The following is a 17,728-nucleotide window of genomic DNA, read 5'->3' as shown; positions in this document are numbered from 1 at the left end:
GTGCCCAGAGAAGCTGTGGCTGCCCCATCCCTGGCAGTGTTCAAGGCCAGGTTGGACACGGCCTTGGAGCAAGCTGCTCTAGTGGAAGGTGTCCCTGCCCGTGGCAGGGGTTGGAGCTGGGTGAGCTTTAAGGTCCCTTCAACCCAAACCATTCTATGAATTGCTCACATCCACTCGGCACACACGGAACGCCTGATCTTCACATATCAAATAATGTGAATTTGGGACGAGCTTTTGTCGTCTATAATCATTCAGGAAGTTATACCAGAGAAGCAGGGGAGAAGGTGCACCTCGAAAGAACTTCCCTGTATCTGTTGTTTCCATTCAAAACTCTGTGCCATAAGAAAAGTACCACCAACTTCATTCTCAGATAATATTTAACCTAAACAGTTTTCAAGCATTCTGTATTACAAACCAGAAAATGATACAATTAATGGAAGAAGTCCAAATGCTGGCATCACTTTGTTTCCACATTAATACATAAAAATGGACAACACATTAAATAAACATTTTGTTATTAACAATAAAAATATTAACACCAAAAATCATGTATAAATTAGGAAATAAATGTACAAACTATTTCCAAAGTGCTCTTTCAAATACATTATATACACAACATTCACGGAGTTCTTAATGTAAGACATTTCAGATTGATGTAATGTTGCTGTTTCATTTGAAGTGGTGTTCATATTCTCTCAACAGTATTTCAGTGCTTTCAAAAAACCACATAAAAGGCATATTTCCAAGCTGGCAAAGAGCAATATTGCATTCTTCTGGCTACCTGTAATATTAACATGGTAAAGAAAGCAATCTTCCTTGCTGTTCCTTGCTATTTGTATGAAAACACCAGCAGGAAAGATGAGAGAAATAAGGACCCACTATTTACTCAGTAATTAAAACTATTAATGTAGCATGGGCAGTGCTTGGACAACATTTAATAGTAAACTCTTTAGTTGTCCAGTTAAAGACTTTACAGAGAAAAATAAAAAGCAGTGAATTGGGAGATCTCTTCTTTTCCTTGTTGTCTTGGCTTTTCAAACCCCAAACTGAAATCCTATAAATACACCAGTTCAGGTAAAGAAAAGGAGAACAACCTACAGAGGGTGTATTTATATTGTAAATTTGCAGTTAATCTCATATTAAAATTGCTCACAGAGTGCGGTCATCCTGGCCTTCTGATCAGAGAAGTTTGGCCATGGTATTTCCGTCAGCACTTACATTAGCACTTCATAAGTGCTTTTTATCAACACTTCATAAGAACATATAAAACTGCCTAGAAGTGACTCACATTGTCCATACTGGCTTTTACATACCACTAGTCTTTATTCCTAAATTCTCCCTCTATAGATATTCTCTCACTGGGTGACCCCATTAATAGTCCCCCTCTCTATATGCATAACACTGATTCGCAATTAAAGCTGAATTCAGCTGCTTATTTGCCACAAAGATGGATTTTTTTTTCTTTTACTTTTGAACTATTTCTGTCAAAATATCAGAGGAAAATAAAAACTGATGGTGAACTGTAAGAACAACAGACCAAATCATGTGACAGTATTTATGGTCATACTTGTGGGAAAATCCGAACACGGGCAATGGAAGAATCAGAACTAAAGAAGGATGCCAGCCACCTGCTTGCAAAATTTGGCATGAAAATGGATATGGGAGTTACAGAATTTGGAGTGGTATATTTAAGACTGGAGTTTTGCTAGATGGTTTTCTTAGCTAAGCACAATATGAAGCAATACTGATGTCTAGGAGGCTGACGCTGCAGATATGAGAATTCCCTTCTGTTTTCCTTTCCACAGTAGAAATACCTTAGTTTACATGGATATAGAAGAGATGCCTCTAGTGATTAACATTTCCTTGAATATAGGCTTGGATCCTCTTTCTGTACCTTTTACAACAGAAATGTGGATTTAGCAGATTACCTAATTGTAAGACTTGGGCAGGTGTTACAGAAGCTGCAGTTAATTTTATCATATAGTATAGAACTGTCTTCACATAAGGAACATATCCATACCTTTATTCTTAGGAAGTAAAGAGCCATGGATTTCAGAGGCCAGCAGGTAATCTTCAATGCATTCAGTTAGAAAAAGATCAATAACCTGCCAGGACAGGATACTCCCTGTACTGAGACATGACTGAATGGCTCCGTATTGAGCCAGACTGCAGAATAACCTGGCTGTTTTCCAGAACAGGGCACAGCTGTGATCAAATGATCCTAAAGCTATTTGGAAACATCAAGAATGGGGCTAGGGAGGGGGGTAAATGAAAAACTTCTGCATTGTATCAACATACAGTACTATACACAGCACCAAATATCAAACCATTAAAGCACTGTCGTGTTACCAGTAGTGCACTGCTTCATATCCAGCATGAAATGAACACTGTTCACATACAGACGCTGCTTTGTGCTAAGGGGTAACCAACATATTACAATTAATCAAAACTGCCTGTACATCCAGTTCAAAAGATGAAGATACTATTGAAATGAATCTGGCACAGGAACATGCTCTTTTATTGCTGGTAATTTCCATATTGTCCCTATAAAAAAGAGAAATAAAAATGTTGGAGACTAATATATCAGAAGTTTACAAATAGTGAGCTAGGCAATTTCTTTTGGCCTATGAATTTTGAAAGACCCACCGAAGTATCACCAATATGCCTGTACCAAATTATCAGATAGGTTTATAGTGGAGCTAACAGCTACATCTGCTTTTTCATAGCAGAGATTTAGAAGATTTACCTGCTCATAGCCATAAGGCCTCTGTTGCTGAGCGGATGGGCCGGTCTGGGAAGCTCTGTAACTCCCGTATTGCTGCCCCTGTCCCTGTTGGTAGCTGGAATACTGTGAAGAGGCTCCTTGTGCAGGACCTGAGAAGACAGTGAAAGCTGCTACTAAGGCTTGAGGGGGAGTTCTTGTGCTTAACATAATGTAACACATGATGGTAACAAAGTAAGCTTTATGAGTATGAACTATGAGTGGGTTTTGCCCAGACCTCCTCCCCTCTGGCTTTACACTAGAAAGTGTTAGTAATAGTAATGATCTAGTCCCAGTTTGGTTAACATTGCCTCTTCACAGTCAAGTCCCATCACATCTGGGAGAGCCACCAGAAATCCCCTGCCTCAAAGCTCCGATTTAGATTATTCTGATCTCTCTGGACTCTGGTTTTGTACTGAATAGCCTGATGTTTGTATTTGGTTATATTGTACTAAATAAGCTGACAGTTTCTTTCTGATGAAGACTGAGGATACATACAAGATGCCTCTAACTGATAGGAAAGCTCAAAGACATCAAATTCGGATCTTTTTGATGATAGTGGGGAACTCTGCCACTGCTGACTTGAAGGGTTTGAAAGCCCCACACTGGTGTCCACTGCATGCTCAAGTCTCTTTTCTCCTTTCACGTCAGCCCCTCACTAAGGAATAAAACCCCTATGATGCTGCAAGAACGATTCTAAGCAAGGGAGCAGTGACTCTCCAGACTGTTGATGTTATTTTTTCCTGTCAACTGCAGAACTGAGATGTGCAGGAGGCCTGAGAATCTAGGCAGTATCCTCCTGCCCGCACTTACCAGGAAGACAACATGAGGCAAACCTGTATTTTCTAACTTTCTTTCAAAAGAGAGGGATTCAGGATAGATTCATGGAATGCGGTGCTATACTAATGTATGTTACTGCCCAGAATCCCTTCACATGCAATACCCAAGGTTAATCAAAGAAATAGTTTTCAGCATATGTTAGCTTAGGATGTGTCAGGATGAAGTACTGCAAACAGTTGGGCAGTCAGTGACTGCTTACCATATCCTTGCTGCTGTCCTGGGTAACTTTGTTGGTTTGGGTATTGCTGCTGGGAGTATGTTTGCTGTTGTGCAGCTCCCTGTTGGTATCCTGCCTGCTGCTGGCTGTACTGGGAATTTCCTAAAGAGGGAAACATTGAAAGAGTTGGGTTATAGGTGAGGCAGGTGTTTCACTGTACATGTGAGTCACGAGGAAGACAAAGACAGAAGTAGCCTTGGTCTGGAACTCAGACAAATACTCTTCTGAAAGAGCTGATGCATTTTTCCAAGCAGGATGTTTATTTCTGTAGTGAATTTTAGTTCATTTGAACAGGAGAGAGGTGTTTGTTTGTATCAGACTATACAGACAAAGAACCTGTTTCTCAAAGGATTTTTTTTACCCCAGAAGTAAACCACAGAGTCCCAAAGGTAAGGGAGCCAAGGTAAAGAGCTGGTTTCTCAAGAAGCCACCCTCCCACTGTATTTTCTCCTAGATACTGATGTTTATTCCCATACCCAAAAACACCACTTATCCAATTGTTACTGGTATGTTTTAAAATACCTTTGATAAAAACTCCATTTGCAGTATCCTGAAACAACCAAATGCACAGAGACTACACAGACGACACTGCTTTTCCTAAATGCCTGCTCACTGTATCATAATTAAGATAACATTTTGCAGCTAATTTAGACTTCAGATATCTTGACAATATCACTGAATTTATGATGTGCTACTGTTGAGAGGTTTTAGTGGTAAAATGGTAAACTCATAGTATTGATTTTCAAAGAGTAGTTTCATTTAACCCGTTGTTCTTCACCATTTGTAAGGTGAATTAAAAGATTAAAACCAGTTGGTTGGAATTAACCATTGGGCTTTCTTACTCCAGAGAATTATGACTGCCAGTTTTTGCCAGTTCTGACCCCATTTCTAGCTGCATTTTACCTTTGTCAGCATAACCATTTACTTTAATACAACCATTTTTATTCACATTATATAAACTGTTTGTTAATGTAAGGGAGAAGTCTTTTACTGCAAGAAAAGGTCAGTATCCGTAGCTCTAATTCCACCCTGCTCAGCTACAAACAAGGATCATTTTTGTAATGAATATGAGGCTACACACAAGTTGTTGGTGATCCCACACAGCTGCACAGCGTGACTGCCCCACAACACAGGTACCAACATGTGGACAGTCTGGTGTAGTCTTGGTATAAAAAATGCCATATATACCTAAATTCCATTTCCGGGACACTCCTTAAGGAACAGCAGTTAGTGATGCAGAAATTTCACTTTTCATAAGCATTTCACTAGTATTTTAGGGGATTCAGAGCTTGCTTTACAAAGATTGGCAATATATTTTCCTACCTCCTTCGTAATAGTGTTGTGTAGAGTCGTCAAATGACCTGTCATAGCTCTGCTCAGTATAGGATGACTGCTGATAGGCATAGTCACCATGTCCTACAAAGAATTGCAAAGATTTATCAGGCACACTGTTAATAGAACTACATATGTATTGTTGAATGATGTATCATAAAGCTGCACAAAGATGTGGCTGAGAAGAAATAGACTCCATAGGTAGGAGGTCAAATGTATGGGAAGGAAAGTCACATCTATGGATAAATCTCTTGCATTTACTAATCCAAACTTGGCTTCATGCTGCTTCTGAAGCAGCTTGGATAGCAGGGTGCACTGATGTGTGTGTTTATGCACCAGGCTGCCATGCCCTGGAATTAGAATTTTGTAGCATTTCACCTGGGAATGAATCATAATGGGCTTGCCACATCCTAGGACGTGGCAGTCACGGTACTACAGCTCAGAGGAGTTACCATCTGGGTAGTATTGCTGATTCATAGGTTCTGATGAGCCTTGTCCATGGCTGTACTGTTCACTGTAATATTCTTCCTGACCCATATACTGCTGCGAGGAACCTGCAAGGCAAAGACACAGAGAGCAAACTGAGTGAGCCCAGGGGCTCCTAAGGGATATTCTTATTTTCTATTCTTAATGAAGAAAACAGTGTTTACAACTGGAGAAGTGAACAAGCAGAGTATGTTCAGAGCAGTTGTAAAGATGTTACGCTCATTAGAAAAAGGAAATGGATTTGTATTTGCCAGAAAAGCTGCTTGAAATTGAAATCACGCAATGGTCAGTACCACATCCTAAACCCACTCACTTCTGTGGCAATAGGAATGGCTACATTTCATCTACTAATTGTTGTTATTAGAAAGCACAGGAATGTAGTCCATGCTCAAGAAAACAGTCAGGATTAAATAGATTTGAGTTAACGTATTAATTTGTTTCTTAGCAAAATTCACTTTATGTTAGAATCAGTCTAGCAGCTTTATTACCTCTTAGAACTTTTTCCAGAGAGGTCTTAGAGCATGGCAGTTATCCTCTGGAGTTTTCCTTTCCTTGGCCTAATTTTTCGTACTAATTGCTGGCAAACTATGTCTTCTTTGCAGAAATGTGTCCTTGTTAATGTGCCACGTTATGGCTGATCCAATACCATTTGAAAGAACTGACAAGATTCCCAGTGGCTGGAGGGAGCTGTACATCAAATTGTTCATCTTTTCTTTAGAGATATATGATCCCTTTTAGACAGAATTATGTTTTCTAAAGACCTGAAATAATTAAATAGATACATCTTGAAAATAGATTCAAGTTCATCTGATTGGCATCACACTTCCACCATCTGAGAGTTCCTGTGTTCCTGGATGGGATTCCCTGTTCAGAAATGTGACTTGGAAATTCCGGTGCCTTGCCTACCCCACAGGATGCACTGAATTATCACCAGTATAAAAATAACTCTATCAATAACCCAGTAATAGAGTTTACCTTGCTGGGAAGCTCGGTAGGGGCCCATCGGCCGCTGACCCATCATGCTGTTGCCTTGGTTGCTCTGACTCATCATGGCAATGGAGGACTGCCCCTGGTAGTGCTGGCTCCCTCCTTGTGCCGAGTTGTAATGTGACGTTGCTGCTTGCTGGTGCATCATGGACACTACAATGCACATGGAAAACACTGTTTCTAAAGGGATGTGACAGTTGTCTCCCTAGTCTCTTCAGAAGCAAGTTAAAAACCTTCAGCTAACATGCATCCCGATAAAGATGTGAATTTTCCACAGGGGCAGATGTTTTCCTACTGCATGTATTTAACTCTTCTGCACTGTAATCCGGAAAGGATGTCATTACATGGTCAGTTCTTGCCATTTGCTCCAGTTAGGTATTTAAAAATACATCTAGCTTTGGTTATTATTAGTTTATTTAAAATAATATACTCATTCTTCCAGTAGGATTAAAGAAAGAAATTAGAACTGATGCTACCTCCTAATTCATTGCTGCATTTCTTTTCTGATCAACTATTTCTTCTGCTTCCATCTTACTATATACCTGATAATTATACAGTTTAAATAAACTGACATTCTACATCTTATTTGATCTCTACATTTCTTATTGTCAGAAAGAATTCTTAAGCATTGGACATGCCACTCAGTACTCAGCAGTAAACACTTCTTACGAATGAAGAGGTTCATTCTGAGTTGCCTGCTAGTCTCTCTATGTCCTGAAAGCAGTGAGAAAGTAACAAAAAAGGGGTCATAATGTACAAACAGTAAATGTGTAATACTCTTTGGCAGGCTTTTCAGCTAGGATAAAGGGGCTTCTCAGATCCACAGTTGTGGGATTCGCTACCAGGGGCTATGGGATAGTGCTGGTGCACTTCCAGGGCACCCTCTTTCCCCCAGTTCCCTGCTAACCATAGCAAGTCAGTGTGAGTTAAAGTTCTGACGTGTGCTGGTGCCTGACACCCAGCAATTCAGAGATGTTAAAGTTGTCTTTTCCTCTTGGATGTTTGTCACCGTGTACAGAAAACATTTACAGAGCAAATTCCAGTGTGGTGAACCTCTGAGGTCACTGAAAAGTCAAGTTGGCCCAGAAGGAGGAAGAGGGAGTTTACCTGGATTAGACTGCATGTTGATGTTTGTTCGAGAGACATAATTGCCTATTGACCCCTGGCCTTGCATTGGCACATTCTGAGATGCAGGCACTGTATGGCTATAACCAGGCCCAGTTCCATGACTGCTGACAGTCATACTCAGAGAGGTCGTGGGCATGGTGTTCTGGCCTGACTGCTGCATAGACACGTGATTAGGACCTAGAAAAATTAGAGAGAGCAACAAGAATAATCTGTGCTATTATTGGCAATGTACAGTGAGCATTAAAGCCCTCATGCCCTTTCTGAAATACCTTCTGATAAGGCAAAACCAAAGAAAAAACTCCTTGTTATTAAAATTCCCTCTTATCTACAGACAATAAAACTGCACAGTTAGAGTGATCCTCCTTCTCCTGGCAGCCAAATCCAGTACAGAACTGCAGACAGGAAGACCAAAACCAGCAGCAATGCCCTAAACCAGTAATTGCAGATACTTCAGAAAACACCTGGACTCTGGATACATCCCAGCCCTCTGAAATTTGTCCTTTCCTTCCTCCTGTCCTGCTCTTGACTCCTCCTTCACACAGATAGTGACAATGGGAAGGAACAGGAGTGGCTGAGAAACACTTTGCACGTTGCTGCTTCTGTCCAGTTGCTCCATCACCAGCCAGCCCTCTTAGCTGGGGAGTAGGAAGTGACGAGGGACCCTCTCAGAGCACAAACCTGTCTCTCCCTGCCCTGAAGTTTCACTGGAAGTACCACAGACTTTCAGAAGATTAATTTCCCAAGTCACCAGAATAATCCCTGTCATTACAGTATTCCCTTTCCAGCATCATTGTATGGAACCATCAGACTGCTCCAGTTATGTCCTGAGTTTATCATGCTCTTTACTTGGAAGTATGCTTATTTTTAAAAATCCTGTTGTTGGGTAACTAAAATTGGGGGAAAACTGGTTCTTATTTTTTGTTGTTTGTGGCTGTAAATGCTTTTATGAATGAGTTTTTGGAAGTTGTTTTCATTGTGCATTGTTACTCTCTAAAATGTGATAGTGTGTATTGTTGTCTATCTAAAATTCAGCTGTATTGTTGTCAGTCTAAGTTAATGTAGGTAGAATGGAAGACATGCAGAATCCCAAGAAGAAACAGAATCATGTTGTAGTATTAGGTTCTGATATCTTAATTCACAGTTATCTAGTGTATCTACAGCCTCTGAAAAATGTGTTTAATTCTCTTAGTACAGACCTCATTAATTACTCTGAATGGTTTGTATAGACCTCAAAATGGGCAAATTTGCTGTAAATTATTATATTTTCCTCTTGTGGAGAGATACAAGCAGCATTTTCAACATAAGACAGACAGCTCTACTGAAACCAGTGGAGCCAGGTCAAGCTCTAGCTTCTGTTTTGCTCCAGGTTTTGTCTGTCTTCTAGAGCTTCTACTTCTGCTTGTACAACACAGAGCCACATGGTGTTTGACCAGAGCTAGAGCTGCTTTGTGTGAGAGATGGAGTGAAGCAAGTGTTGGTAAACCTCACCCTATGTGCGTGGGAAAACTTGGAGAATCTTGGCCTTTAGAGCCACAAAACAAAAAGTTTGACTAATTTGTGATTGTAAGGGAAAATAGGAAAGCATGGCCCAAAGTGTGTAAGTAAAAACACCAGAACAGTAGGATAAATACAAAGCACTGAACCTCTTTCATACTTTCATGGATCTAAGGCAGTTGGGGGTTGTTTTGGAAGGCTTTCTTCCTGATTTCTGAACAGTTAAAGTTCTCAGTTGAGCCCAATTCTGTCTGGAGGCAGCTGCATTTCACTGCTGGTTCATTGAACCGAATGGCTTTGCCTGCAGGGCTGTGGCAGGAAGAATCACTGACTTGGGGTTTACTTGAAATCCTGGTGGGTTGTTTTTTAGCTTGTCCCCATTGACAGAATTATCATTACAATTGACCTAGCTGCCCCTATGCAATTACCATATGTGTGGTTACATAGTGACTGTTCTACAGAGGTGATTCCTGTACAGTCCTGACTGAGGGCAATAAAGAATAAAAGGTAGCATCTTCTGTGGCTTCTTCCTTTTTCCTCCCCCTCTTACAGTGCTGTTACGTGTCCATGACAGACTTTCATCTCTACTGCCATTAGATGAGAAATCGCCACAAGTGCTAGAGCCCCTATATTGGAATTATTTCCGCATATTTATTCCTATTTCCCCCCAAATGCTGTCCAACAATTGTTGACCAATGTGAAAGAATCGCTCAGTCTCAAAGTCAACCTCAGGAATGCTGTGTCATGCATCATCACTGTGCTGACTCAATTCTGGCTGGCACAGAGACAGTAGCATTAGAGACTGGCAACCCAAGGGAGTGTCCCTAAGCCCAAGGGTGTGAGGGCCCTGTTCTCACAGCAGAGCACATGCCAGCACTGCTGCTGTTACCCAGGCTACTCAGAAGAGGCAAGCTCCTACATCCTCAGTTACAGCTCTGCTCTGAACGGTAGCTGTGTCCTCAGTCTGCTTCCCAGGGCTGGTATGTCTATGATAGAATAGCTACCACTACCCAAGTGATGGATTCTTCATGACCAGGCAGAGAATAAACTACCCTGAGACCCCCCACAACTCAGCCTGGGTTTTAGTATAAGGCTGGGGCAACATGAAGTAAACCTGCAACATGAGGTAAACTGCCCTGGCTGCTTCTGTTCTGAGGCTGGTTCTTTCAGTCAGCACTAACTTACTATGAAGAACACATAAGAAAAACCAGCAGCAATAACACTGAAAATGTAGATTCTTAGTAATATAAACCAATGTTTGACTGACTTATTATAGTAGTTATACTAGGTAATAAATCTCTCAAAAAAGAAGGCCCAGATAAATTCAGTAAGTTCACTTTACAAGCTGTAACTGTTTAAAGTAGGCACCTCATCCATTAGTTTAACAGGTACTATCAGCTTGACCACAAATGGATTTTTAAGAACTCAGAAGTCATTTCATGGCTTGCATCTGCTCTCGAATCCCCCTTCCAAAGTGATTTTACAATCAGGTATTTCTGTTCATAGGAACTGTTTTTTCTCTCTGTCACTCTGGGAAAGACCCACAGAAACCAGAACTGCCTAAAAGACTAGGAACTGCCAAATAAATATATTCATACCATAAAATGCACAGAGTAAAAACAATTGGTTTGTCTTTTGATTAGTTTCAGTTCCACAAACAAACACAAAGTATATTATCTTGTTCATGTGAAATGCCTGTGCAGGCTCTTTGGCTACGTAGTACAAGCTCTGCAAGCTTCTGTAGAGGACAAAGACTGATGCAACACCAAGTTATTGTTAGGAGGGCACATATCCTGGAAGGTCTTTGCAATCTAAAGGTTTGGTTGTGTGGTTAGCCATGCAAGCAATTCCATTTCACCCTGGCCAAACCCTCCACTTTCTAGAGAAAAATACCCCAAGATATCATTTTTCTGACTAAAAACTTGGATGCATCTTTACATGGTGATTTTCATTAGGCATTTCATGGAAAAGATGGTTTTCATTTCCCCTATAGAAACACAAAGCAGACTGGAGTCCTTGCAGAAGCCAGCATCATTATTGACTGTAGCCATTTTGTGATGATTTCAGCATGTGCCTGAAACCCCCGTATGCCTGAAAGGTGAGTTAGGAGAGATCTTTTACAGCTCTGTAAGTATATTCTGCATTAATGATTTTGTTGCCAAGCAACAGCAAAGCAGCACAAAGGGGACCAAAGCTCACCATTGCTAATCTGACTCTGCATGAGGGAGGAAGGAGGAAGGCCCGTCCCGATTGCATCACTGAGATTGCTCTGTGAATGGAGAGATTGGTTGGATGCACTCTGAGTCATTCCTCCTGGGCCCAAGTTTATGTTTTGCGTTGGTGGCTGCAAATAACAGGGAGGAGAAGCAAATGTTTGGTTAGGTTTGTAATTAGAAAAAATAATAGCCCCCAAATTAGCCTATGACTGAAAACTGCCTTAATTAAATATGTGTTTCTTTCACTTTCTGGGCTTCCTTGCCTAAACCTTTCTTCATCTGACTCCTATGTGTGAATGACATTCAGCATGACACAGAGAAGCCAGCAGGCAGCTCAGGGAAAATCTTAAAACTGTGCTTGTAACAGTTTCTGTGGCCATACTCCTGTACTTATCATAGCATCATAGAATGGTTTGCATTGGAAGGGACATGAATTTCATTTTGTGCTGGTCAGAACATAACTGCAGAAGGGAGATGCATTAGCAATGATGATACAGAAGCATGCTGGCAAGTTGACCTTTGTCAAACATAAAGCTATGCTGTATTTTGAGTTATACCTCCAGAATCAGTCCATTTAGCTGGAATAACACAATGTTTAAAGACAAACTGAGGCCCGAATGCTGAATTAGATTTTTCACATAAAATAGTGGCTTTTTTTTTTCCTGAGTAAAGAATACAATTAGAATAGGTAAAGAATAATGAACCTGGAACACATGGAGGCTGTTCAGACCTGCACCACTGCACCATTTATAGTATACAGAACTTCAGTTATGGAGACAGAGATTAACACAAATGTCCCAAAGAATGTGTTTTAAACACAGTAAAAGTAACTTTTGATTTGTTTCGGGGTCTACTTGACCACTTCAAAACTTGTAGCTGGAGAAACACTAAATAAAAGGCTTATTGACATGGATCAGTAAGAAAATCAAAGAACATTTCCGTATCTGATGGTATTGGTACTTACTGCAGGAAGCAAGGACTGCATATTCTGGTTAGAATCTGCTATTGTTGCCAAGTAAACCAGGTTTCTGTGCAAGATTTGTTGGTATCTACAGAATAAGGAGTAAAGCTCATTTGGAAAGGGTTAACATTACAGAAAATTCCAAACTTCCTTTTCTTTTTTTGTGCCATCTCTAACTGATCAGTTAAATTACATTATCCCACGTTTCAACCGTCATAATAGCTACAGTAATGAGCTGTATCTGTGCTGTCCTGCTTTTCATCAAGCATCAGCGTCTTCATCACCTCTTCTACAAATGGGTAAACCTGGAGGAGGGGAGAGGTAAAACACTCTCTCCACTGAAAGCACTTTGAGTGAATTGTGAAGCTGGGACCTCAGTCTCTGAGTACCGACACTGGGGCAGCTGCTCTAACAATTGGCCACTTCCTCTGTTTAACAAGGCTCTTAGGAGCAATGAAATTCCAGAACTCCCAAACCCAAAACCTCTGTGTTCTGCCAGCAAGCTGGGAAGAATAAGGGTTTTTTCAAGAGTGCTCCAACTGGAGTGTTTACTCAAGTAAGCACCACCTCAACCATTGATGCTTCTTCACAGTTCTCGATGAACTGGAAAAGCTCATAGTAAAGACCAGAAGGGCACCTGAAAGCAAACCGAGAGCTGTGCTACTGAGCAAAGTGAGGAGTCAAACCTCTGGAAACAGGGAGGAGGGTTCCAAGAACAAAAATGCTTTTTTAGCATGAGTTGTCTTCTGATTAGAGGAAAATGGCTGGGAAGTGGGGAAGAACAGAAAGGTGAAGCTAGAACAGTGACACGACTTCTTTAGCGAAGGGGCCTTTCTTAAACAAGTAGCTTGAAAGTACAGCCCCATGACTTGACCTTTCATGGGCAGATTGGCTGCTTTTCTGGCTGAGATTTAGCAGCTAAAGGCTATATCTATTAAATACTAAAGATTAGGAATAGTAAGCAGCGATACAAACTGGCACTTCTACATGCACATGGTTTTAACCACAGGTAACCACATGGCTGATCTTTAACACTGAATTACTTTCTGATGAAAATGTGTTATTAACTTTATACATGATTCTACTTTATTTAATGAATTAATATTATATTGCATATATAAATTTATTTAATGAATCTGCATAGAGCAAGTGGTCCAATAACCATCACTTTTTATAATTATTATAATAAATGACCAGTTAAAAATACTGTAAACACTAAATAATCAAATCCTTCAGGAAAAGCCCTCCCTTCCAAGAACAATATCCATTCATAAATACAAGTGAATCTAAACAAAGAGCCCAAGTATTCTCAATAATCAGAACTGTTCATAGGACTGTTCCTGACAACAAATACACCCAAAAGTTCTAACATGCTCCAAAACTCGTAATACTCACTGAGTACACTCTGCAGTTTTCCCCTTGCTCTGATAATCCATAATGCATTGTATTAGGTGGTGATTTTCATCTAGCATCTGCGTAAAAGAAATATGATCAAAAGACGTTACTATGAGAACCATACTGAAGTCCCATAGGTTTGTGCTGCCCCACAGTCACCTTTCACGGCAGTGGGTGTTCTGTTGCCTTGGGATGTTACAAGGTTCCTGCACATGATTTTGTTGAGTCACAAGGTTGTGTTTTTCATTCATTTATGAACAGTTCTCCTTAAAGGAATCGGTTGAAATACCCAACACAGAAGAATTAAGGGGCTTACCTTTTTTGCTCCTTCCCTGGCAGATGGATTTTGATGCTGAAGAAGGCAAATGCTTTCGCTATGAAACACCCCTGCCTCATTCTAAACCATCACTCGCCCTTTCCAAAACCGCAGATTTTGCTGACATGTCTACTTCCAAGTGATAAACACACTTTCAAGCAGTCTGAACCCACTACTTTTCCTGCATGGGACTACCATGTGCAGACTACCGAGCCTGAGGAAGTGTAAAATACACATTACTGGATCCACCGAAACCACATTTAAGACAACTACATCCCAACATGTCCTGTGGGGTTCAGTTCAGTCCTAATGCAGGGAGGACTTACAATGAAAACACAAAGTAGTTATATATCAGTTAATTTATGTTTATCAGTGGCCGCTAGCTTAGCTTCATACAATAAATTCTAGTGACTGACTTGTTCCAAGAGGAGCAGAGCCACTGGACAGAATGACCACTGACCTTTATTTCATGAACTTATAATGCAGTTATAAGCTTAAAATACCCTTTGATTTGCTTTCAAATTTCAACTACAACAGTTTGCCTCTTTCCCACAGCTTTCCTGTGGATGTGGGAGCCTTCTGAGGGTGAGTGAATGGAAAAACAACAACAGTATTCACAAATTTAGACTTGCCCCTGGCAAAAACTCACTACATAATACAGATTGTAGGTACCGCTGCTATTAAGTGCTTGTAAGATTGGGCTTTTGACCCACAGTGTCATCAGGACAGAAGAACTCTCAAGGAAAGAATAAGATGGTTTTGACAATGTGAATTAATCCAAGTTCTGATCAAAACCAGTTCTTGACCCATTCACATGCAAAGAGATTATAGGCAAATGAGCAGAGTCTTTCTGGTGCACTCTCAATCACTGCCTTAGAGAGCACAGCGGCTCCCGGTGCTTGCTTGTACTTTGCAGGTTGGGCTGAGCTTGGCTGGACCCCTCTGTCCATCACTAACTGCAGCGATCCCCTGGAGCTCCCAGCGAGGGGCAAGGAGCAGAGGCACTGCTGTGGTCTGCAGGCTGCGCCTCGCACCCTGACAGGGAACATAGGAACCCTGTCAGTCAAGGACCTGGCATGCTCACGTGGCAACCCAAGGTGAGCCTGGAATTTGAAGGGAAAATACTCCTGCCTGGTTCCCAGTGCAGCGTGCAGAATATTCACCCATCTCAGTGGAAACTCTGCATATTGAATCAGCAAAGAATACAAACGTGTCCTTTTCAGTTTCCACAACAGACATCACAGACAACGTTCCCACATTCAGTTAAGATACATATTCAATAGCAAGAGTCCAAGCAATATTACACATATCTTCCTCAGAAAAGGACTATGCTTCTACAATTAGCTGAAGAACATTTTCCTTACCAATAAAGGAATCAGGAACAGCTCTTTCCTGACTTCCTAAGTCAGTACACTTAGTAAACTCAGTAACCAAGTTCTGATTTCCATTGCACAGAAGAAACTGAAGTTTACTGTCCTGCAAATGCTGTTTGAGGAACTATTTTAAAGCATCACTGTCACTGCTCTATTGCCAACGGCTCTAACATTCTCCATGTGAAATTGATTTTATGAGCTGTTGGTACTGGAATAGTAACAGCTTTGAAAGGCTCTTGAAACTGAGCTAATAAATAAAAGTAAGATCCTTATATACCACAAATGCAAATAAGAATCTTTCAATTAAATAGGTATGTGTTCTACAAGGCTCACTTTAATACACTTTTGAAGCTTCTAGCATGGCATCTGCCCCTTTTCTACACTCTTCTGTCATTGCCCCATTTCTATACATGATTATAAAGCCCATCCCACTTCTGTGCCTTCAAGTCTCTTTCTCAGCACCATCACTTGCCAGAAATCACTGCCAACAGCCCAGCATCGACCAGCAGTCCTGAAGTAACATACCAGCAGCTGTACCCGAGACACAAGACGGTTTTGCACATTATTTGTAAAGAAATAACGTTTTGAAACTTCCATAAAGTTGATGAATATGCAAAAGGAAAGAGTTTGAAAATCCAACTGAATTACTTTGGCTGCCTTTGTCTGTGGCCACAACAGACAAAGCCCAAACTATCTGAATTAAGAACCCAACGTGGAGGTTAGGAGAAATTTATTCACCAAGACTGAAACATTTTAGTATTGAAAATCAATGACTCCACAATCCCACACGTGCTGTAAGAGCAGCACAAACGGGATCCGTTTCCAAACAGCCTCCAGAGACTCAAGCCCCCTCTCCAGCCTCTCTTGCGGCAGTTTCCCTGCCTTCATCTCTGCTCTGTCACAGGCTCCTACTGAGGGTTTGGGGTTTTCCTTAGAAGTCCTAACTGGGCACCAAAGCCCGGTCACTGATGGGGTAGCAATGGCGCTTCCCCCCGGTCCCTGCTCACGCTGGACCGCTCCGGGCACACACACACCTCGCTCCTACCGCTCCTCGCACCCGCACCCCATCCGCGCAGGGCACGAGCACGGGTGACGAGCAGCGGTGGCGGTGAAAACACGCACGTTCCTCACTGACATTTCCAGCCTCTTCGGCGCTGACCGTGACCGGCTGCGGGAGGAAGGGGCGCCGGGCATGTGCGTGCGGTCCCTGCTGCAGCCCCGCCGAACAGGAGACAATAACTTCCCAGCTGGGAGCCCTGGGCTCCGGCCTCCACCTGACACCCATGCGGAGAGCTGCTCTCCAGAGAAAACCTCTCCTAAACCTTTGTCTGTCACGAAATGTCCATAAGCACCTCGCAAATACCGCTGTGTGAGGGATGTCAGCGAGCGGTGCTCCCTCTATCTTCAGAGAGATTAACATTCCGCACCCAAATACAAAAGAAAACCTTTGCAAATTCACTGTTTTCTTTTAATTCATTTTTTTTTTAGGTTGGATTTGGGGGTTGGGGGTGCAGAAGTTGACACACCGTCCTGAATTAATCATATTAACTGCATTGCCATCTCCCAATGTATTATTGGCAGCCTTTCCCCCCTTACGAGCGGCAGAGATAACGTGCCATCCCGATTTTATTCCCAAGTCCTCCTCCGGCTCTCTCTTTGCAGCGATCTGAACACCTTTGCTTTGTTCCACCTCCTCCTCCTCCTCCTTCCCCCACCTCTCTCTCCAGCTGTCCATCTCTGCAGCCCTCGCAAATTCCCTGGTTCTCCTGATCGCCCCAGCAATCCGCCTCCTTCCTCAGCTCCGGGGGCACGGGCGGAAGAAACGGCTAAAATCCGCTGTATAAAAGCATGCTGTTTTTTTTTTTACCTTCTGGATAGTTTGCTGGGTGACCTCCCCTTTGCCTCTTGGGCGAGCAGAAGCAAAGGCAACCGACATGGTGGGGTTTTTTTATGTGGCTATAATATATCTGCTCCAGCCTCTAATAATATTGTTATTATCTGGCCGCTATTGCCGTGCAGGGATTCTCCGCAGTGCACGGGGAGGGGGGGGCCGCCGCAGATGGTACGATCTGCGCCCCGCAAAGAGCCACCGGCCCCGCACCGCCACCGCTCCGCGCCGCCCTCGCCTCGCTGCCCGCGCCGCCGGCCCGGGCCGGGGGAGCACCGGCGGGGATTTGGGGAAGGGGCGGGAAGCGGCCGCGCCGCCGCCTCCCCGCCGGCCG

General features: G+C 42.2%; 1 protein-coding gene across 1 annotated transcript; it reads right to left on the bottom strand.

Moving 5' to 3' along the window:
- Positions 1–359: 359 nt before the first annotated feature.
- On the bottom strand, positions 360–17,609 carry SS18L1 (SS18L1 subunit of BAF chromatin remodeling complex). The gene is made up of 11 exons (XM_057400850.1): positions 17,374–17,609; positions 13,818–13,894; positions 12,426–12,510; positions 11,445–11,589; positions 7,731–7,928; positions 6,612–6,776; positions 5,603–5,704; positions 5,142–5,234; positions 3,801–3,920; positions 2,747–2,874; positions 360–2,544 (listed from the first exon to the last, which is right to left on the bottom strand). Exons 1-11 carry the CDS (start codon positions 17,440–17,442, stop codon positions 2,518–2,520), a joined length of 1,209 nt encoding a protein of 402 aa, XP_057256833.1. The 5' UTR covers positions 17,443–17,609; the 3' UTR covers positions 360–2,517.
- Between the last annotated feature and the right edge of the window lie 119 nt (positions 17,610–17,728).

Source organism: Pezoporus wallicus, unplaced genomic scaffold (genome assembly GCF_028554395.1).
Source record: "Pezoporus wallicus isolate ANWC-B61680 ecotype Strahan unplaced genomic scaffold, APGP_CSIRO_Pwel_v1 contig_11133, whole genome shotgun sequence".
In the NCBI taxonomy this organism is placed as follows: Eukaryota; Metazoa; Chordata; class Aves; order Psittaciformes; family Psittacidae; genus Pezoporus; species Pezoporus wallicus.
This window is presented reverse-complemented; position numbering and strand designations above follow the sequence as displayed.

Bases quoted from the DNA above. Each gene is read 5' to 3' on its own strand.
- SS18L1 (XM_057400850.1), bottom strand. From the start codon at position 17,442: ATGTCGGTTGCCTTTGCTTCTGCTCGCCCAAGAGGCAAAGGGGAGGTC. The intron at 5,705-6,611 runs GTAAACTCTATT...TTTGCCTTGCAG, and splicing joins CTACCGAGCTTCCCAGCAAG to GTTCCTCGCAGCAGTATATG. The intron at 3,921-5,141 runs GTAGGAAAATAT...TTCCCTCTTTAG, and splicing joins ACAACACTATTACGAAGGAG to GAAATTCCCAGTACAGCCAG.